The following is a 20,401-nucleotide window of genomic DNA, read 5'->3' on the forward strand; positions in this document are numbered from 1 at the left end:
TCTAGAATGTAAAAAGACCTCTTACAGTTCAACGATAAGAAGACAACCCAAAAAAAAAAATGGGCAAAACATTTGAACACTTCACCAAAGAAGAAATATGATTGGCAAATAAAAACATAAAAGATATTCAACATCATTAGCCATTAGGGAAATGCAAATTAAAACCACAGTAGGCTGCCACCTCACACCTGGTGGGGATGTAAAATGGTACAATCGTTTGGGAAACAGGTGGGGGTTTCTTATCAAGTTAAGCATGTGGTTACGCCTGACTCAGCAATCCCACCCCTGGGTTAGAAAAGAAGATATATCTACACAGAGACTTGCACCCAAATTTTCATAGCAGATTTATTCCTAATAGCCAAAACCTGGAAAGAACTCACCTACCCATCAGCTAAATAGATAAACAAATTGTGATCAAGGCATACAATGGAATGTGAGTTAGCAATGAGAAGTAATGAACAATTTATACACACACAACATACACAATGCAATGTGGTAAGGGAAAGGAGCCAGGCGCAAAAGGCTGTGTGCTGTAGGAATCCATTTTTGTGACCTCTAAAGAGACAAAACTATAGGAATGAGAAGCAGATCCACGATCACCAGGAGTTGACAGCAAGGAGGGAACTGACCACACAGAGGCACAAGAGAACTTTCTTGGAGAGAGAAAATGTCCTGTATCTCATGTGGGTGGTGGCTACATAACTTCTACAATCATCGAAGCTCACTGATAAGTTCTTCTGTTCATGTTTAATTTATGCTTCAATATATCTCACTTAATATAGATAAAATGGGAGGAGAAGAACTGGGGAAAAGAGCCCCCATGGAAAGGTCCTATTTACACTGGGTTCACACCCACAGGAACGGATCAAGATTAAGAACGTCTTTCTGGTGGACATGCTTCAATCTGCCACAGTCTGTTCTTTGGACCCCAAAAAGACATGTTCTTTCCACAGGTGAAATACATTCATCCCTTCACGGCACCCCAACGGCCTTGTGCTATTTTAGAACCATGCTAAGACTCACCCCAGTCAGGTTTGGATGTGGTCCATTCTGGAGCACAATTCTTCCCTCTGATGGACTTTTGGAGCCTGGTTATTTCCTAATGAGGTATCTGCTTCCACTATACAATGGTGGGACAGGCATAGGATAAGCATTTCCATTCCAGAAGGGAGAAAACTGGAAAGAAAACAGGGGTCATGGGTCCCAGACAAGTCCAAAACCCAGCAGGGCAAGCCCCACTAGATTTCAAGGTCTGCGAGTCATCTCTGGATGGATGCCTCAGCCTCTAGGCCCTGTGCAGCACAGCCCCACCCCTTCCAAGCACTTTCTCTGGGACATGCTGTCCACAAACAAGGCCCTACTCTTTCAGAGCTTTGGGATGGTGGCCAGGCTCTCCGCAAATGCCTGTACACAGGTTCCATGTCCTCTAGCACCAGGGTGGCAGCACTCTCCCTGCAACCAGGGTGGTAGGCCCATCTCCTTCCAGTGCCGGGGGAGAAGGCCTGCTCTCTCCACATGTGGAAAGACTGCTGTCTTGGCCTGTGGACATCTGTTCCATCCAGACCTCTGCTTTCCCAGTTCCACCCTTGAAATCATGCTTCCTTCAATTTGTCCTTTCTATGACCCTTTCAGTCCAGGTTGGCAGTGGCTCTACACATACAGATTTGGGGGGGGGGGGGACTTGTTGGCTTTGTTTGTAGATCAAGGGGGTCCAAACCGTCAGATGAAAGAACTTTCCGCAGATCCTTCCTGGATAGCTGCACTTCCAATTCTGAATCTCCCTGACGTGATGGACTGGATCTGTGTTCAATCAACACCTCTTTAGCAAAGGGTTGTTCAGTGAAGCCCTCACATGGAGCCCTGTCCTCTAGCGATGTCCTTCCTGAAAGCTCAAGGAGGTCCCTGAAAGAGCCACTTCTGTCTCTAGTCTCAGAACACGCTACCTGAATAGACTGAGAATTTTCAAAATCATCAGTTTCTGATTCCTTCTTAAGAGCTTAATTCTCAGCTTATCCCTTTCTTCTCACACTTTACGATAAACTGCAAGGAGAAACCAGGCTACACCTTCTACACACTTAGATTGAAAATCTCCTCAGCTAAATATCCAAGTTCATCTCTTTCAAGTTCCATCTGCCATCTAAAATCAAGACACAATTTCTCCAAGTTCTCTACCACTTTACAGCAAGGATCGTCTTTCCTCCAGTTTCCAATAACACATTCATCATTTCCTACTAAAGCCACATTAGAAGTATCTTTTACATCCATATTTCCACCAATGGTCTCTTCAGAGCAATCTAGGCTTTTGCTATTAAGCACCTCAAAATTCTTTCAGCCTCCACCCCTTACCCAATTCCAAAGCTGTTTCCACATTTTTAGGTATTGGTGATAGCAGCATCCCACTCCTGGTACGAAAAATTGTTTTTGCTTCCAGCTGCGAAAAGAAATACCAGTGGATTGGCTTGAACAACAGGAATGTATTGGCTTATGGCTTTGCGGCCAGGAGAACTCCAAAATCAAGACATCAGCAGGGCAACGCTTTCTCCCATCCCACTGTGGCACTCTGGGACTGGCTGCCGGCAATCCCTGGTCCTTGGTTTATCTGTCACATCACAATGCACATGGCACTGTCTTCCCCTTTCTCCTCCAGTTCCCTGGACTTGCTTTCGCCCCTCCATGTGGTTTCTCTATAAGGCCTTCACTTATAGGACCAACACCCGCCCTGGTTCAGTTGGCCACGCCTTAACTAAAAATAACCTCATCAAAAGGTTCTGTTTACAATGGGTTCCACCCATAGGGGTGGATTAAGAGTAAGAACATGGGCTTCTGGGGTAGGATCCAGCCTTCCGTGGACAGAAAGGCTGAGTGGGGTGAGAGGGGACAGGCAAGGTGTGGAAGACTAGAAGATGCATTGAGGACATGGTCCTTGATAGGGAAGGGGCCAGAAGGGCTGCTGTATCCTGAATTGCCTACAGGGCTCCTCACAAAATCTCCCATACCACATGCTTGGAGGAACCACCTCCTCTACTGCCCCGAGGCCGTGGCACGAGGCCATCCCTGCTGTGTCCTCTGGGCCTGATGCTCTCCTGCTTTCCAGCCCAGCTCTGCCCAGCCCTCCTCCAGGAAGCTTTCCGAGATAACACCTCCCCACTCTGCTCCTTTCCCTGCTGCCCTCGAAAGCAGCCATCTTCGCAGGGGTTACTTCTAGGCTCCTTAAGGAAATTTAGCCGAGATTTTTCATTGTAAGTTTAAATTATTGCAAAGCACATAATTTCTGAAATGTAGATATTGACATTTTAAAATAAAACTGTTAAAAACTCTATTGCAAATGTGTATTCAATGAAATCTAAACATTATGGCAATGTTTTAGTTTCCAGCTGCTGTAACAAATACCATCCAATTGGGTGGGCTTAAAACAGGAATTTATTGGCTCATGGTTTCTAAGGCTAGGAGACTTCCTTCCCCCAGCCCCTCCTCCCCCATTACCCCTACAACCCTGCCCCCTCCCCCCTGACCTTTGACTCCCAGCTTCAGGCTGCTCCCCAAGGCTGCTCCTTCATCTGACTTTCACACTGCTTATAAAGGACTCCAGCAGTCCCAATGAAAGCCCAGCCTGAGCTGATTCAGGCGGGTCATACCTTTACTGGAGTAACCCATCCTGTCGATCCAGTTAAGGTGTGGCCCAATCAGAATGCGTTCCAAGACCAAGAACTTGTCCAAACGGTTCCATCCACCACAGATGATTCGATACCGTCCACCATCCATATAAAATGCATATAAATATATGGCAGTGAGTTCTCCTTTACCACTCAGTCGGGATGGTGGAGCGTATTTGAGACAGGTAAAGGCTATGCCTTTCATTTTTAATTGGGGAAGGGTTACTGGAAAGGAGAGGTGTGGCATGATACCTTCTCTGCAGGCCTGTTCTAAGACAGAGCAATTTTAGAAGATTGAGGTTCTGTAAATGGATTCCAATTAGACTATCTGCGCCTGCACATCTCTTAGAACACCCTTGAACCTTGGCCTGTGCTGCCCCGGATCGTAACCGCTGATGCCGAGCTCTGCTGCCTGGACTTCCTGCCCTGGTTTTCCTCTTGGGCTTTGTGTCATCTCCAGACAGGCAGAGCTGCCTCTGCGCAAGAGCAGGGGAGGACCAGCAAAACTGGCATTGCCCCTCCAGCAGCTGCATGCCGTGGTTTTCTCTCCTCCAAGTTGCAATTCCCTCGCTCTTGGCCCCTGGCTTTCCCACCCCACCAACTTCTCTGAGGATTGGAATAATCCAGTAATCCAGGGGAACAAATGACAGGTTGGTGTGGGTGGGCCCTGAAATGAAGCCACGTGGCAATCATGAACCAGGCCTCAGGCTCCTCGGCTCAGGATGGTCCTGACAGCCTGGAGACTTGTGGAGCTGCAGTGAGTGCTGAGTGAGGGAGACCCTGTGCCTGTGAGTTGAGAACCAGGCTGAGCCCGAGCTGTGAAAACCCAGCCATGGGGATGAACTGTGAAAACCCAGCCATGGGGACGCACAACCTCGGGGCCTTTGTGGAGCAGGAGGGAGGGAGCTGCCCCCCCCAGGGCTGCTACCACCTGCTGGGACCTGAGATTTCTTGGGATTTCTCTGTGAGATTCCTGCCACCAATCCCACCCCTTGCCAGGACCCAGGACAAAGACCACCAAGGCAGGCGGCTAGCCCAACAGGTGGGAAAGTTTTAATGAGCATCACAGAGGGGCGGAGTAAAAGGAAGACAATCTCCACATACCACTCTTTTTGCCACGCTTCTGGCCAGGCAGGAGGGAGGGGGCCCAGCCCTGCTTTGTTTGCTCTTTCCCAGGCACAGAGGCAGCTGGAGGGGAACCCCAGCCGTGCTCTTCCCAGAAGAAGAGCTAAGGGGAAGGCAGGAGGTCTCTGTTGCTGCTTCCAGGAACAAGGAGCCCTTCAGCAGCAGCTGACCTCGGGGGGTCGGGATAGACCCAGAATCGGGGGTGTCAGCGGGATCATCAGCTATTGGAATGGTAGATGGACCGAAAAGACGAAGGAAATTTTGGGGTCCCCTGACTGCATTGAGATGTCACAAGGGCCCCCCCCAGGACCAGCTAGCTCCAGGGACTGAGACCCTCACGGAGGCATCCCCAGACTGAGACACTCAGATGGGGACCCCGACTTCTCCCCAGAGGTCAGGAGAAATTCCCGGAGGAAGCTAGGACAGAGGCCCGGCCAGGGGGAGGGAGCTGGGGAGGGGTCTGGGGAAGGCTGGAGGCGGGCTGGTGCCTGGCAGGGTGGGGTGGGGGGCCCTAGCTGCCACCCTGCTGCTCCTGCTGGCGGACGAGGTTGGCGATGGGGCAGGTGATGCCACCAATCAAGGTCCAGTACTCGTCGAAGCTGATTCGCCCGTCGTGGTTGGCGTCCAGGTTCCGGATGAGCCTGTCAGCCGCCTTGCGGTTCCCCGTGTCCTGAGGGAGAGGCCAGTCACCAGCCACCCTCCCGGCAGCCGCCCCCGAGGCGCCCAGGCTGGGCTCCGGGCAGGGAAGGAAGTGGCCGGGCAGCCTCTGCCCTCGGAAAACACCAGCAGAGCCCTCAGCAGCTCGGGCCTGGGCCCGCCGGAGGGCAGAGGGGGGACGCCCTGCGGGAGGGGGACCCTGGAAGGACAGGGGCCCTGGGGGAAGGACATCCTGAGGGCCGGGGTGGGGCAGCCTCACCGTCAGCATGTGGTTGAGCTCTTTCTGAAGCATCTTGCGAAAGCTGCTCTTGCTGATCTTGTTTTTGACCAGGCTGTGCCTCGACACGTATTTGTAGAAGTTGTCCACCAGGACCACGACTGCCTTCTCCAGGTCCGTGTAGCAGTCCGCCATCTGCCCCCTCCTCACAGGGCCTGGCGACACCAGGGGGTGGGTGAAAAGAGCGCCCGTGGGCTCTACCCCGCCCCGCATCCACATCACCGCCCCGGGCCGCTGGGAAATGGGGAGCGATGACAGGTCGATGCGGGGGTGAGCCCTGGAATGAGGGCTATGCGGCTCCCCTAATCCAGGAACTCCCAGCTCAACTGCCTCGGCAGGTTCTCCAGGCCCTGCCCGAGCCCCAGGGGCCGGGGTGACAGCTCCTCCAAGCCCCAGTGAGAGAAAGAGGCTCCCATGGGAGGAGGAGAGAAATTGCGACAAAGCCAGAGGTCTAGGGCCCAGGGCCTCCCCAGTCCCTTCAACCCAGACGCCAGAGCAAGGAGTGCAGGGTCTCGGGCCAGGCTGCCCCTCTCTGGGAGAACACGAGGTCCTGAGCCATTGAGCCCGGCCCTGCAGGCCCACCAGCTGCGCCCCACTAGCCCCTCCCCCTTCAAAGCCACCCCAGCACCCAAGGAGGTCCCCGCCCCCAACCCCGCTACCTAAGGAGCCAGGCCCCGGCTGGAGATGGGCCGTGGGCACAGCGGCTGCCTGCCAGAGGCCACACACGGCCCCCTCGCCCCAGGACAAAGGGCACTCACAGTCCCAGCGGATCCAGCCTTCTGAATAACAGGATATGAGGGAGCAGGCGGATCTGGTCTGTGAGTCGCCGCCCATGCCCAGAGCCCCCCCAAGTCAACCCGGGCAAATCAGGCTCCCTCCCACCCCCAGGCCCCTTAATGAGCTGCAGCTGCCCTTGCCTGGCGGGTCCTGGCGGGGGGAGGTGGACGCAGCGCCGGCAGAGCCGCAGTCTGATTTAGATGGGGTGTGCCCGTCCAGCTGTCCAGGCTGCCACCTGCCTCTACCCCCTCCCACGCCGTCCTCCTGCCCCTCCACTTTCCGGGCTTGCACCCTGTCACCCGCTGTGGGCTGGCGGACCCCTCCTCAGTGCCCCCTCGTCTGCTCCCACAGACACGCCCGTCCTCACGGCATCTCCTCCAGCCCGCAGTGCCTAGCCCAGTGCTGTCGGGGCAGAGGCTCTGTCACTCTCACTCCTGCCTCCGGGTGTCTGAGGCCCCTGACTGCCCTTCTCAGCAGGTCTGGGCCCATGCTTTTCTGAAGCTCCTTCTGAAGGAAGGGCGAGACCCTGAAGGTCCAGGCCGGAGAGTGGAAGGGGAGAGGGGTCAGGCTGGGGCAGCCCCCACCGGCCCCCGACCTCCTCTCCCGGCCTCACCGGCCTGGCCCCTCGGGCACCGTGACTGCAGGAAACCAGGCCTTCCTCCACAGGGCAATTTGTGAAGCGTTAAACCGTGTGGCCCAATGCCTGTATCTTTATGAGATGTTCGCACAAATCCTCTAACATCCACACAGGAGAAGGAAACGGATGTTTTAGTCCATGAGCTGCCTGCTCGGCTGCCCTTGGATGGTGTGGTCCAGCCCAGGACCAGCGTTCCCAGGGCTTGTTGGAGTCAGACCCATCTCAGAGGGTCTCAGGAGCGGGCCTCGGGGGCCAGGAGGGAGCTCAGAGGACCCCCACCCGCAGCCATCCCACTCCTGGTTCCCCCGTTCCTGCAGATGAGGAGTCCTGCAGGAACTACCTGGGAGAGGGAAAGGAAAAGCAGCTGCCTCTGCCCCTATCCCCTGCCCGCCCGCCTCACCTACCATGCCTTCTTCATCTACTCCCTTCTAACAGTCTTATTTCCTCTTTCCTCGGGACCCTACCCACACCCAGCCTCTGGCAGCAGCCAAGCAGGCGAGACACAAGGTTTTTCACACCCGCTGCCGGCTGTGCTGGGTGATCCCAGGGAAGGAGCTCAGTGTCTCTGGGCTTCTGTTCCGAGATCCTCTTCCCATAAACTACCCCCACCCCTTCCTGTGATCCTGGGATCTGACCATTAGACACGTGCTTTCCTGAAGCTTTTTCTAAAGGAAGCTTGTCAGAGTTGGAGTTGGACAGTCGGGTGTCCTCTTCCTTCTTCCCTCCCCTCGGGACCAAACCGGGCTCTGCCACCTCACCCCACCCATCCCTCAGCCAGGCCTGAGGGTTCCCAGGCAAGAGGTGGGGCCTGCTGCCCCATAAGCCTCTTCCTGGGAAGGATCAGGCTGCAGGCAGGACCTGCAGTGACTTTGCCATTGAGGTGAGAACAAAGGAGTTCAGGCGCAGGTTTTATTTTAGGAAGAAACAGAACCTCCTGGGCAGTGCTCAAGAGAGAAGCCACTGCTGTAAAGTGGGAATGGGGGAATAGGGTTTTTATTGCTTGGGGGAGTTGGGGACAGGGGTTAGGCAGGTTTTCATGCTTTTAGGAACGGGGCTAAACTGGGAGTTGGCAGCCTTCAGCTGGTGAAGTTTAAAATGTAAGCGCTGCCTTGGGTATATAGGGCTGTAACTACTGGAGGGCACAGACTGAGCAAGGGGAGTTTAGGCCTGAATGCAGCTGCTGGAGGGTGAAAAGGTGTGGGCTGAGGTGGGGGCAGCCCTTTGGAGTCTTTGCCAGGGTTGGTCACATCCTGGGGAAAGGGGCCTTGTCCTCCAGGCCTAGCAACAAGGGCAGATCCTGGCTGCACTGGAGTCTCCCAAAAAATCAGGAATGGGGGAGCAATTGTCCCCCAAAGGGCTATCTCACCTGGGGCCCCCAACCCTCTCCCCACAATGTGCTCATTGTCTCCTCGGCTGAGTCATCAGTGAGCAGCCCAGAGGCTTTCACCCCCGCCTGCCTCACCCCAGCTTGCTGACTTCTCCAAAAACCCGGCTGCAGCCGCACCCTCCCACCCCCAGGTTCTGGGCCCCACCCCCTCCCAGGGCCTCCCAACCCACTCCCACCCCTCAACTCCCCAGGCCCCTTCAGCCCAGAGGCCCGAGCCTCCACCACACCCTCCGAAGTTCGCCTTCTCGTCCCACCTCCACACATGCTTTCTGCACCTTGAATCATTTCTAAGAGCCGGGTAGGCCCCTGGGCTCCCCACTCCCATCACTGTTCACTCCAGACCAAGGTCCACAACTGACCCACGTTTTGATTCTCCGGGTCCCTTCCAACGCCCTGGGATTCATCCGCTCATTCATTCGCCATTCTTTGGCTCACTCATTCATTTGTGGACTCATTTATTCACTCTCATGCATTCACTTACATATGCATTCATTCACTCATTCCTTCCCTTGTTCATTCATTCATTCACCTACATTTCCTTTGATATGCAGAGATGGTGTCATCTAAAAGGCACTGATAATGCTTTACTCTTATTTGCCAGGCTGTTTGAAACAAATCTCTCCATCTACCACAGCCCCATTCTCAGCTCCTCTTTTTATGCTCTTCCCAGTTCCACGAAGCTGAATTCTCAGCCTCTCATAGTTATGCGCATGCCTCATCACTCCTACCGCCAAAGGACTTCCAGATGTCAGCTCACCCGCGCGCACACACACACACACACACACACACACACACACACACAGAACAAGGAAATCTGCCGTTCCTTATCCCCTCTTCCTCGGTAACCTGTCTCCCTTCCATCTACTGCTCTCGGAGAACCCGGCTCCTTTGACATTTTTTCCAGAAAAGAGGAATTGGGAGAGTTTGGTGTGAGTGCACACGTGTGCACACACATACATATGCATGTCTGCCCCGGCCTCACCCACACTCAGCAACCTCCTCACCAGCCAGTGGGAAAGGCTTGGTCTCCCGGCACCTCTGCCCTCACCTCCACCTGTCAGGGCTGGGCAAGGGCACTCCCGCAACGCTGGCGGCTCTGCCAAGCAAAGCAAGTCAAGCCAGGACCTGCCTGGTTCCTGAGGTAAAGGAGAAGCTGCGGAGGTCCGGCCCTCACCCTGTCCCGGGGCTCCCAGACACCCCCAGGGCCTCACCCAGGTTTCTGCCACCGTCCATCCCTGCCAGAGTCCCTCCCAGAGTGCACTGGGGCCTGCCGGGGGGCCTGCCTGAGTCCCGAGGTGGAGGACAAGCCCCTCGGCCCCTGCCCCTCTCCAGGGCCCTCAGGCTCCCTGGGGCCTCGCTGGCTCCTCCTGGGCCCTGTCCCTTCTCCCCAGCCACGGCTCCCAGAGCCCACTGAGGCCTGTCCCTGAGGTCTGAGCACCAGCCCCCACCCCCACCTGCATGCTTTGCTGTTTGGCTTGTTAAAGGAGACTCGGAGCAGCTGTGGGCCTGTCTCCGGGACCCACTGCCAGGGCTTGGGTTCCTGGACAGGAGCCCAGTCTGCTACGAGGTTGGGGAGGGTCAGGGAGGGCCGGGGAGGGCCTTCCCAGTCCCCCACTGCACCAGGACTCCCCAGTCTGGACCTCTCAGGAAAGTTAATAATCATCAAAATCTTCCAGCTCTGCCTCTGGCAGGCCCCTTTGCCTAGCCCTGCTTCAGTGGCCCCCTCTCCCGGCCTCCCGAGCCTGCTGGGCCTCTCCGGCAGCCCCCCGACCTCTCAGGCTGGGCCCGGGGCGCTCACCTGCCTCCTCAGCCCACCTCCTCTCCAGCAGGGCTCCGGGGCCTGTGCTCCGCCAAGCTCCCCGCGAAGTCCGTCCGGCTCCCGCTGCACTCCCAGAATCTGCCCCACTCCCACCGGCCTGGCCCTCCGGCTCCTCCCCGCTGCACTCCCAGAACCTGCCCCACTCCCACCGGCCTGGCCGAGCTGGCTGGGTGGGGAGATAGCGACTGAGCTCCCTCTAGACTTGGCCCTTGGGTTGGGCCCTTGTTAAAGGAAAACACACCTTTTTCACACTCCTCCACCCCACTCCGGAGGGAGTGGTGGAAGCTGGCACTCCCCCAACCCCAGCCTCCTAGCCCCCCAGGGCCTGAGCAGAGCAGGACAGGGGAGAGAAAGGGAGGGACTGTCACCTGCCCTCCTCGCCTCGGTCCCTGGGAGCCCGGTTTCGGGGATCCCCAACAGGTCAGTTCAGTTAGCACCCGGCCAGCCTAGCGGGCCACAGAACCTTCCTTGCTGTTGGACTTTAAGGAACGGCCCCTGATTTCTGTGGGCTCAAGACGGAGGCAAACGCCAGGAACCGGAGCCTGGCTCCTTGGGCTTCCATGCCCAGTTTGCTCCATCAGGGGCTTTCCTGAGACTCTTCTCTAGGATCTCCCAAGTGCCGCAGAGGGCTTCTCCAGAAGGCCCCTCCACTCCGTCCCCAAGATCCCCAGGGAAAAGGTGTGATGCGGCCTCCTTGCGGAGAGGTCACAGCTGAAACCCAGAGAGAGGAACCCACTCCCGCTCCAACAGCATGGCTTCTGATCCCTCAGCGCTCCCTACGTGCCAGGCCCCCTGCTAAGTTCTCACCCCTAGCAATCCTGTGAGGGAGGCACTAGTAGTAGCCCATTTCTCAGAGGAGGAAACTGATCATCTGAGAGCATTGCTCACTGAGAACCCCCCAGATAGTAAGTGGCAGAACTGGACGTCAAACCCAGCCCTGTTAGCAGCGTTCTCAGCCCCAGGTTTCCCTTGGCCAATCGTCGACCAGGCCCCAGGACACCTGCGTCCACGTGCTTTTCCCCGGCTGTGCTGGCACCACCTCGTCAGAGGGCCAGGCCACTGGCAAGGAAGACTCTGTCCTTCAGAGAGGACCAGGGCTCCCACCTTTGGGGCCTCTGGGGTAAAGAGAAAAGGAGGATCCCCGTCCCGTTCTAGTGCCAACGAGCCCACCCCTGCGTGTCCCACCCCACCCGTCCACTCTCTGCCGTCCCCCTCCAGCCCCTCACCTTGGCCCTCTGGGGCGGGAGAGGCAGCCAATCAAGACAACACCTTTCATTTTTTCCATTTTTTATTAATCAAATGATAAAAATTTAAAAAAAGAAAGAAAAGGAAAAACCATCATTCTATAAATGCCCAAGCACCCAGAGGGCCCCCTCACCCCCAAATTCACACCCTCTTCTCTTCTCACCCCAGAGCCCCTCTTCCCTGCCCTCGTGCCTGCAGCTCTGCAGGGAGGGAGGGACAGTACCGGGTAGATTTTTACAGTTTGGACTGGGGGAGAAATCAGGAAGAGTGGGTTCTCGGAGACCCTTTACATTACCAAATATCTAACCCTATTCCCAGCCCCATTCCTCAAATCATTCCCCAGATCCCAGCTGCTCTCTGCTCCCCACTACCAATTTCCTTGGCCCTTACACCCTTCTTATGCCTCGTGGTCCCTCAAGATCCATCTCTGGCCCCAACCCCCGCCCCCAGCCTCCCTCCGGGTGGACCACTGGCCCCATTAGCGCCATACAGCTCCCAGGAGCAAAGCCCGGGGAGACCCTGGAGCGGGTAATGGCTCTGAGCCTTGAGAGGTGAGGACAGGTGTAGACTGAGGAGTAGGATGGCGAGAAGAGTTTTATTTCCAGGCCCACAGTCTCTAAGGTCCCCTTTCCCCAACATCCCCCCTAAAATTGCAAGGCCAGGATCTCAGCTCCCTGGGGCAGGACTCTCCAGTTTCACACTCCTGGCTGCTTCTCCGATCAGCTCCCAGAAACTCCCAAACTCCAGCTTCGAGTCCTTACAGCCATCCAGGCTGGCGATTTTCTCTTCCAGTCCACAGTTGCTCTGAGGGAAGGGAAGGCACCCAGAGGTTCAGCCAAAGCAGGTCTCCAAATCTTCCCACTCCACCCTGCCCCGGGGCGGACGCAGCACCTAAGTCTCCCTGGCACTGGCAAGGCGGAGGGGATGGGGGTTGCCAGTGCCGGGAGTTGTGGCAGCAGGGGTGGGGGCCCAGAGCACGTGCTTAGGAAGTCAGGGGCCTGGCTGGGGCAGGGTCCCCTCCTTTAGTACCGGCATGAGGTGGGGCAGCTGCTGGGTGACCAGGTCCCGCAGCTCGGAGGGAGTCATTGTCTCCTTGCCACCCTCCACCGAGTACTGGTGGAAGTTCTTGATGAGGGTCTCAATGGCTCTCTCCACGTCACTGAATTCCTGGGCATCCTGAGGGCAGAGAGCAGCACCCACAATCAGGCTGGGGCCCAGCAAAGCCAACAGAGCAAAAGAGAACTGGAAGGCACCCAGGCTGCCACCCACTCCCCAGCCCAGTGTCCAGCACCCTGCCCCACTGGCCTCCCTGCTGCGGCGGCCTCTTCCCTGAGCCACGTTGGGCTCGGCTGCTCCCCAGCACCTCTGCCCCCGCCCTCTCTCAGTCCCCAGGCAGGGCAGGTCCCAGCACGCAGTCTGGGCCTCCTCTTCCTGGGAAAGCTGCACCGGCATCAGCCTGTGTGGGCATCAGGGAGGGGGTCCGCTCTCAGGAGAAGGGTCTGAGGGGCAAGGCCAGGCCAAGGGGAGGGGCCAGAAGCCAGCGGCCAAGCACAGGCCCTCGAGGTGGAGGAGAGGAGCGTGGGAGCAGGAAAGCAGGCCAGGGGGACCGGGCCCACCTCGGCGTTGGCTGACCGGCACTGGCCCATTGTGACCTGGGTGCGTCTGTCCCTCTGCAGAGAGTGAACTCGTCCTACAGCCGGCCCCAGAGGAGCCGATGCTTCATGGTTTGCCTAGAGGAGGGGGACCAAAGTGAGGCGAGAACAGAGCATTTCCTTCTCAATACCTCCTTCTGGCTGTGCCCCATCCAGGGTCAGATCCAGACTCGCACAGGCTCCTGACCAGGCTCCGGGAGCTAAAGTCACAGCCCCCAGCCCAAGCCACGCGGAGGGAATCCCCGGGACCTCACGCGGCTTCCTTCCTCCCACCTCCTCCAGCCACCCACCTCTTTCTACACGCACGCACGCGTGCACACGTGCACACACACGCACGCCAGACTCCAGGACCTGCCCCCCCTGAGCCCTTTCCCTAGGAGTAAGGGGTAGAGTGGGCTCTGATTGGGGGGCAGCCCATTTAGGTGACAAGCCCTGGGCTTCCTTACCTGCCGGCCGCTGCTGAGACAGGACAGGAGGAGCCAACACACCTGAACTCAGCTCTTATACCTGGGGGAAGGGAGGGGAGGCAGGAGGCCAGGCCTCACCCCTAGGCCACCCTGCGATGACTGTGCTGGGTGCTGAGCCAACCCTATGGGCTCCACCCTCCATGGCCAGAGCTGCAGAGCCGCTGCTGCCCCCTGCTGCGGAGGGAGCCATGAGGGCTGGGCTGGGACGACAGGCGAGAGAGAAGAGGAGGGCTTTAGAAATCCCACGGGGTTGAGCCTGGGACGTGGAAGGGCCCGGGCGAACTGCGGGGCAGGGAAGTGGAGGTGGGATGAATAAGGGTCAGGGTCCCCAGTGAGCATGCCTACACACACACACACGCACACGCACACGCACGCACACACATGCACGCACATGCGCACACATGCACTCCTTCCAACCAGGGCCAGTTTGGATAAGGACACTCAGGCCTGCCCAGACTCTGAGACCCCCAGCCTCTCCCAGGGAGATGAATGGGGGGGGGGGAGGGTAGGAGGAAAGGCCAGAGAAGGGCAGCCTGGTAGGGGGCCCAGGGAGGGTGGAGTGTCCCGACTCCTCCCTCCTGGAAAGCTCAGCGGCTCAGGGTGTGCATTTGTGGGGCCCACGTGGGTTACCTGGCAGCTATTTACCTCTCCTGACTGGTTTGGCTGCCTTCTCCCTCCCTCTGAACCCACGCTTCCCCTAACCGGGTGACTGCGGAGCAAACGCCACCATCCCTGTTCCAGAACCCAGGCGCCCTCCCACCCACAGAGCGCCAGGGAGCCTGGGCTGCAGGTTGGGGAACCCAGCCTCAGTCTACCTCCAACCTTCGTGGGCACAGAGGCCGGGCACCTAGTAACTGCGGAGTGGGGGGTGGGAAGGGCAGAGGAGTCAGCACAGGTCAGGGCGAGGATGGGTGAGGAACTTGACCTCTGGGCTCCTCTCCTAGATTCTGAGACCACAGTACACCTCTCCATGGCCCTCCCCAGGTCTCCTTCTAAGGCACTTGCACTTTTCATCTTAGTCGGGGCCCTCTGAGAGCTACTCCGTGCAGGGACTCCTCCAAGAATGTCTCCTTCTGAGGGTCTCTCAACCTGGGGGCTTCTCGGTAGTGCCTCAGCCTGTGAGCTCTCTGAGGGATCTTGGTCTAGGGGTCCGCCCCTCCCAGGGCTTCTCACTGTGGGGTCCCACAGGGCAGGAGCCTCTCTGAAAGGTCTCAGCCAAATGGGCCCCCATGAGGTCTCTCGTCCGGCCACCCTTAGATGGGAGGTTTCAGTCTGAGACCCTTTCTTGGTATGTGGTGGGGAAACTCATCTCAGCTACAGGTTCCTCTGGACTAACAGCTGTCCCCAAGGGGTTCCACCCCACAGTGCTGTGGCATCAGCCCCTGAAGGCCGCGCCCTCTGAGCAGCCCCACCCCTCCTCCCCCTGGTGGAGAGCAGTGCAAACCACATGGCCCTCAAACCACAGGGGAAGCAGTCGCAATGCTGTACCCCAAGTCCACTTCTGGCAGCTTTGCCAACCTCATCCCAAAGTCCCTGAGTCAGAACCTCGTATCCATCCTTCTCCTCCACCCTTGCCGTGGACAGAGTGAGAAAAAGAAGACCTAGTGTTCCCAAACGCCCATCCAGGGAAGACTCAGAGGCTCTGAATTCAACCCAGATCTGCCTATTCTTGTCTTTGCTACTTAAGGCCTCTAAAATCTGTTTCCTCATCCTTAATACAGGACTTAAAGATAGTACTTATTTCAAATACCTGTGAGAATTAACTAAGTGTGGGGAAAAATCTTAAGCACTGCCCCTGGCACATGGTAAGCCCTCACTTTCATACATTCATTCATCAACCATTTATTTCATGAACTCCTACCATGTACCAGACCTGGAGTTAAGTGCTGCAAAATATTCAAAAAGGAACAACATCCCCAACCCTCTAGGAGCTCATCGTTTCCAGAGCCATCTATAAGTCACAGCAGAGCTTGCCCACCCCCTGGTCTTAGGAAAAGAAATCAAGTGGGCTTGAATAAGTGCTGCATTTGTATTTCGAAAGGGAGGCTTTATTTCATTTGGGGGGCGGAGGGTCCTGCCAGCCCTGCCCCACCCAGCCCACCCCAGCTGGCTTTACTTCTTCTGGACCTCCTGCACCTTCTCCTTCCTGATCTCCTTGGCCAGCTCCCCAATCAGCCTCCAGTACTCGTTGAATTTGAGCTCCGAGTCCTGATTCACGTCCAAGCTTCTCATCTTCTCATCTAGGGAGCCCACATCCTGGGAGACACCAAGGAGAAGGGTCAGGTCAGAAATGAAGGTTTTCGAAACCAGGAGAGACAAGAGAATTGCCAATGCCATTCTCTGAGGGAAGAGTCCGCAGAGAGTACCAAGGTAAGCGACCCTTGTCTTACAGATGAGGTCACAAGCCCAACACCGCACTGCCACGGTGCCTGACTACTGGGGAAGATGGGGGGATCTGATGTTTGGCACTTCACTTCCAGGAAATTGGAGGAATAGGGAGGAAGCTGCAGGAATCAATCCCCTCCCAAAAGCAGCAAGAGGATGGGCAGAAATTGTCCAAATGAACCGTTCTAAGGCTCCAGAGACCAGCGGAGTTCTGTGCAGCATCCAGGGAAGAAAAGGATGGAGAGACAGAGAAGCCACGATCAGACACTGCGAGTTACTCTTGGCATCCAAAAAACCAAGTGAAAAAAAAGCAGTTCAGCAGTGTAAATGAGAAATAAGAACCAATCATTAAGTAATAAAGAAGACATTCATGATAGCGACAAGAGAAATCTCAGTAGCATGGTTAGAATGAAAACCTGATGAGAAAGGTTTCAAGAGGAAATTACGGGTGGGGATTATTGGGAGAGGAAAAAGTGGAAACATTAAGTATAAATAACTCTTATTGCTTTTGAGGAGATTTTGCTATAAGGGGAAGCAGAGCTACAAAGTATGGCTGGAGGGGATGATAGGATTAAGGGGAAATTTATTCTATTTTTTTTAATGGAGAGATGATAGCGTATTTGTAAGGTGATTAAGAATTCTGATGATGCAAGAAAAAGGTCTATAATTGCAAGAGTGAAGTCTTTAAATAAGCGACAGGTTTGGGATGCAGGGCCCCAGCAGAGGGGATCAGAGGAGCAGAGACAGCATTCATGGTCACAGGAGGGCGTAGAATTTCCTTGTTGCTCCTATTTTCTCAGTAAAGAAGTAAAGTCAACAGAGAGACAGGGTGGGGTGGGGGGCAGGTAACGGAATTTGAGGAGAGGAATGTTGTGAAATCAGGATCTGAAAGAGCTGGGGAATGAATGGACCAGGGAAATGAAATAGAATTGCCGGGCGGGCGGTGTCAAGAGTCCCCTTGGGGCTTGTGGTTATAGATTTAAAGTGAGGCAAGTGGGCCTGGCTGAGTGCTTTTCTCCAGCCACATTCAGCTACACGGGTGCAGGCGCAGAATGTTGGATTTAACCAATAGGTTAACCAACAAGTTAATTTAGGTGGAATGTTGGATTTAACCAGGATTGAGAATTTGCGGGGCAAGTAGGACAAAGAAAGAGACAGAAGCAAAAGAGGTGAAGGAGTGATGATACTGAACCTTAGAACTCAAGCTGAATAAGAAGGGAAATGAGGACACAAGGGATGATGATGAAAAAAGGGTCAAGAGATTGGCAGTCCCAGTGGAGACAAGGAAATGCTGAAACGGAAGACGCAGATAGAGGAATAAAAATGGAAAGACAGGAGATGGAAGTTAGAGAAAGGAAGGCTTGAAATTGAGGTATTGGACGTGGTATAGGGTTTTGATTTACTTCTTTATTTTTCTTTTAGTAAAGAGAAGACCTAAAGCATGAATATAGGATTAGGATGCTGAGATACTGGAGGACAGAATCTTTGGAAGTGATTTAAGAAATCAAAGGGCTCGGGTGTCAGATGAATTGTCTGAGTGGGTTCTGAACCCACTGAGAATCACGCCAGAAGCAGTGATGTGATAAACAATAAGCTAAGGGCTGAAGGGGTACAGGGGAGAGCAATGAGAGAGGGGCAGGAGTATATGATCTTCCAAGGAGCCGGGAGACTTAGGAAGAAGGAAGAACTAAGACATGCAAACAGCAATGAAAAGCAGAAAGATCACCTGGGGCATTTCCGGGCCTGGAAGGAGGTGGAAGAATAAAACAGTTCAGGCTTGACAGGGCTGGAGGAAACGCGGCACCTTCAGAAGAGAGCCAGGCTTCCAGTAAGAAAACAAAGGGAAAACTCTAAGCCTGAGGACAAAGGGGGTTTTATAGCAGATAGACTATGAGTTTCAGAGATTCGTGTGTGTGTGTGTGTGTGTGTGTGTGTGTGTGTGTCTATGTTTAAATCCACATTCACACACTTTTATCTGCCTGGGAATTTTCAGACAAATTCTACAAGACCCTGTTAACAGCTTGTGAATAACAATGAAAGAATTTGAAATCCTGACTTCCACCTGTTAGGAAAGGGGTCAGGTGCACAGTTGGGGGGATTCTTAGATGGGTGGGAAGCACCCCAGCTGCTGCTTCAGGCCCCTCCTGCACTGAGATTCTTCCATTCCATGCATTTGGCAGTGCCCTTATTTCTGACAAGCTCTTTCCCACCGCCTCAGTTTCCAACACATGAAGCGAGGAGGTCAGGCCATGTTTCCTCTCTTGGCTTTTCTTCTAATTCTGCCTGGTGTCTGAACCTTCTGGAAGCCCGCTCTGTGCTGGGCAGCAGCAGAGCTGCGCAGGCAGAACACAGAAACCCAACAGGCATGGGGGGGTGGAGCACAGCGTCCACCGCACACTCCCGCTTGCACGGACACAGTATTCCTTGCTTACCTAACCACACACACAGGCACACGGCACACGCCAGACGAAAACCCAGCACCATGTACACACGGAGCCACCCACACCCTTCTCCCCATTCACACCTGTCGTCACACGAATCAGCTCACACGCGCAGGGCCTTAGGTACTCTCAGGCCTGCAGACCCTGGCCTACCTTGAGCAGGTGAGGCAACTGCTCAGTGGCCAGTTCCTTAAACTCCTGGGCGCTGAGGCTGCCCTTCCGGCCCTCCCGCCCTGCAAAGGTGAAGAAGGTGGTGACAACCGTCTCGATGGCAGCCTCCAGCTCAGTCAGCGGTTCGGCCGCCATTGGGGCGCTGGGCTGGAGCTGCCGCCCTCCAGGGGCTGACCTGTGGGATGGGGAAGGCACAGAAGGGAGAGTCAGGGAGCCTGGGACCTAGGACCAGGCCAGAGCGCTCCCTGCCCTGGCACGGCCACCTCAGGAATCTGCCTGGGAAGGGAGAAGGGGCCAGGGGGCCCGGTAGCAGTATCTCAATGTAGGAGGTGGGGAGGTGGGTTTTCATTTCCAGAACCCCTTCCTTGAGAGGCCGCACAGTCTGGGGATCCTTTTTTAAGTGTTTATGTCTGTTGTCAGTCTGGAGGCCCCTCGGTAGAGGCAGCTCTCATCTGGGCACCCCTTTGTGGAGCAGTCCCTCGGGGGGTTGTCCAAGAGCCGCTTCCTGAAGTCTCTCACCCGGCCAGCCGCAGAGGGTCATAAGGTTGTTTGTCTCCGAAACGTGTTTGTGTTCAGACCCGGGCGTGCACCCGCAGCGCTCCGCCCCCGCACCCTGACCACTCTTCCCAGAAGAGGAGCCCAGGGTCTGGCCGGTGCCCAGCTGCAGCCAGGGCGGCTCAGGCTGTCTCCTCCCTAGTCCCCGCCCGCCTCCCCTCAGGCACAGGTGCTGGGGCGGCTGCACAGAGGGCTGAGCCCAGGCCCCCGCGGCCCCCCCCCCCCCCCCCGCACCCGTCTCCAGCTGCAGGGGGCCTGGGCAGGACTGTGCTGGCCCTCGCGCCCACAGAGGGCCTGGGAGGGGAGGGTGTGGACACCCACAGCCCCGGGGAGGGGGCTCGGACTGAAGCAAGGGCACGTGCCCGGTCACCCCTCATGCGCCCATCCGTCCACACCCGCCACCCATCCCTGCACAGACTGCTGCTTGCTCTCTCCAAGCCACTTCCGGGATCCCCGTCGGAGATGCCTCCGGGGGAGGGAGCTGGAGCCCCGGGGAGGAAAGAGGGTGCCCAGGTTCTCCGGAGAGGAAGGGGGATGCGACTCACCAGGGCTAGGAGATGGGGTGCAACGAGCAGGAGCCTCGGGGCTGAGGTTTATAGGCGTCTGGGGAGGGAGGAGCCAGCGGCTCGCAAGCCCCGCGGGGCGAGTTTCCTCCGCGGGTTTTCTGGCGGGTGCCGCCCCGCCCCGCCCCCGGCCCGGAGGCCCCGCCCCCGAGCCCCCCCCCGTCGGGGACGCGCCCCCCCCCGCCCCGCCCGCCCCGCCCCCACTTGGGGCTCCCCGAGCTGCCTGGACAGACCCCGCCCAGCGGGGACCCGACCGTCCCAACACCTGGGAGCGCGCTAATCACCCCCCGCCCACCCCCACCCACCCCTGCCCTCCAATCGGGAGCCCAGAGACGCCCCATCAGAGAAACACCACAAATGCCCCCTCAGAATGAAACCCCACAAAGAAAGAGGTCCAGACTGACATCCCCAAGGAAGAGTCCCCGCATTGAATCTCTCAGAGGGATCACAGCCTGAACCCCAGGGAGATGCCCTAAAACTAACTTACTCACTGAGGGTCCTCAGGGGTCCGCGTGGAGGAGACCTGGGCTCCGAGGCCCTCAGAGTGGTCCTCGCTGAACAGCAGGGCTCAGCCGTGGCAGGGGCTCCAC

At 56.5% G+C, this 20,401-nt stretch overlaps 3 protein-coding genes across 6 annotated transcripts; all 3 read right to left on the minus strand.

The window, feature by feature from the left end:
* Nucleotides 1-4,682: 4,682 nt before the first annotated feature.
* S100A16 (S100 calcium binding protein A16) lies at nt 4,683-10,528 on the minus strand. Of its 4 annotated transcripts, none has more exons than XM_077156210.1 (3): nt 10,329-10,528; nt 5,695-5,867; nt 4,683-5,448 (listed from the first exon to the last, which is right to left on the minus strand). In XM_077156210.1, exons 2-3 carry the CDS (start codon nt 5,845-5,847, stop codon nt 5,290-5,292), a joined length of 312 nt encoding a protein of 103 aa, XP_077012325.1. In that variant the 5' UTR covers nt 5,848-5,867; nt 10,329-10,528; the 3' UTR covers nt 4,683-5,289. The 4 variants fall into 4 exon arrangements, with proteins under 4 accessions (XP_077012325.1, XP_077012324.1, XP_077012323.1 ...); XM_077156209.1 differs by having other exon boundaries at nt 10,312-10,525; XM_077156208.1 differs by lacking the exon at nt 10,329-10,528 and adding an exon at nt 6,471-6,560.
* Nucleotides 10,529-11,602: 1,074 nt separating this feature from the next.
* S100A14 (S100 calcium binding protein A14) lies at nt 11,603-13,807 on the minus strand. Its single transcript, XM_077155688.1, has 4 exons — nt 13,676-13,807; nt 13,194-13,307; nt 12,607-12,753; nt 11,603-12,381 (listed from the first exon to the last, which is right to left on the minus strand). The coding sequence occupies exons 2-4, from the start codon at nt 13,221-13,223 to the stop codon at nt 12,244-12,246; spliced, it is 315 nt and encodes a 104-aa protein (XP_077011803.1). The 5' UTR covers nt 13,224-13,307; nt 13,676-13,807; the 3' UTR covers nt 11,603-12,243.
* Nucleotides 13,808-15,762: 1,955 nt separating this feature from the next.
* S100A13 (S100 calcium binding protein A13) lies at nt 15,763-19,941 on the minus strand. Its single transcript, XM_077155689.1, has 3 exons — nt 19,794-19,941; nt 18,676-18,868; nt 15,763-15,952 (listed from the first exon to the last, which is right to left on the minus strand). Exons 2-3 carry the CDS (start codon nt 18,826-18,828, stop codon nt 15,809-15,811), a joined length of 297 nt encoding a protein of 98 aa, XP_077011804.1. The 5' UTR covers nt 18,829-18,868; nt 19,794-19,941; the 3' UTR covers nt 15,763-15,808.
* Between the last annotated feature and the right edge of the window lie 460 nt (nt 19,942-20,401).

The sequence above is a fragment of the Tamandua tetradactyla genome, chromosome 4 (assembly GCF_023851605.1).
Source record: "Tamandua tetradactyla isolate mTamTet1 chromosome 4, mTamTet1.pri, whole genome shotgun sequence".
Taxonomy (NCBI): Eukaryota; Metazoa; Chordata; class Mammalia; order Pilosa; family Myrmecophagidae; genus Tamandua; species Tamandua tetradactyla.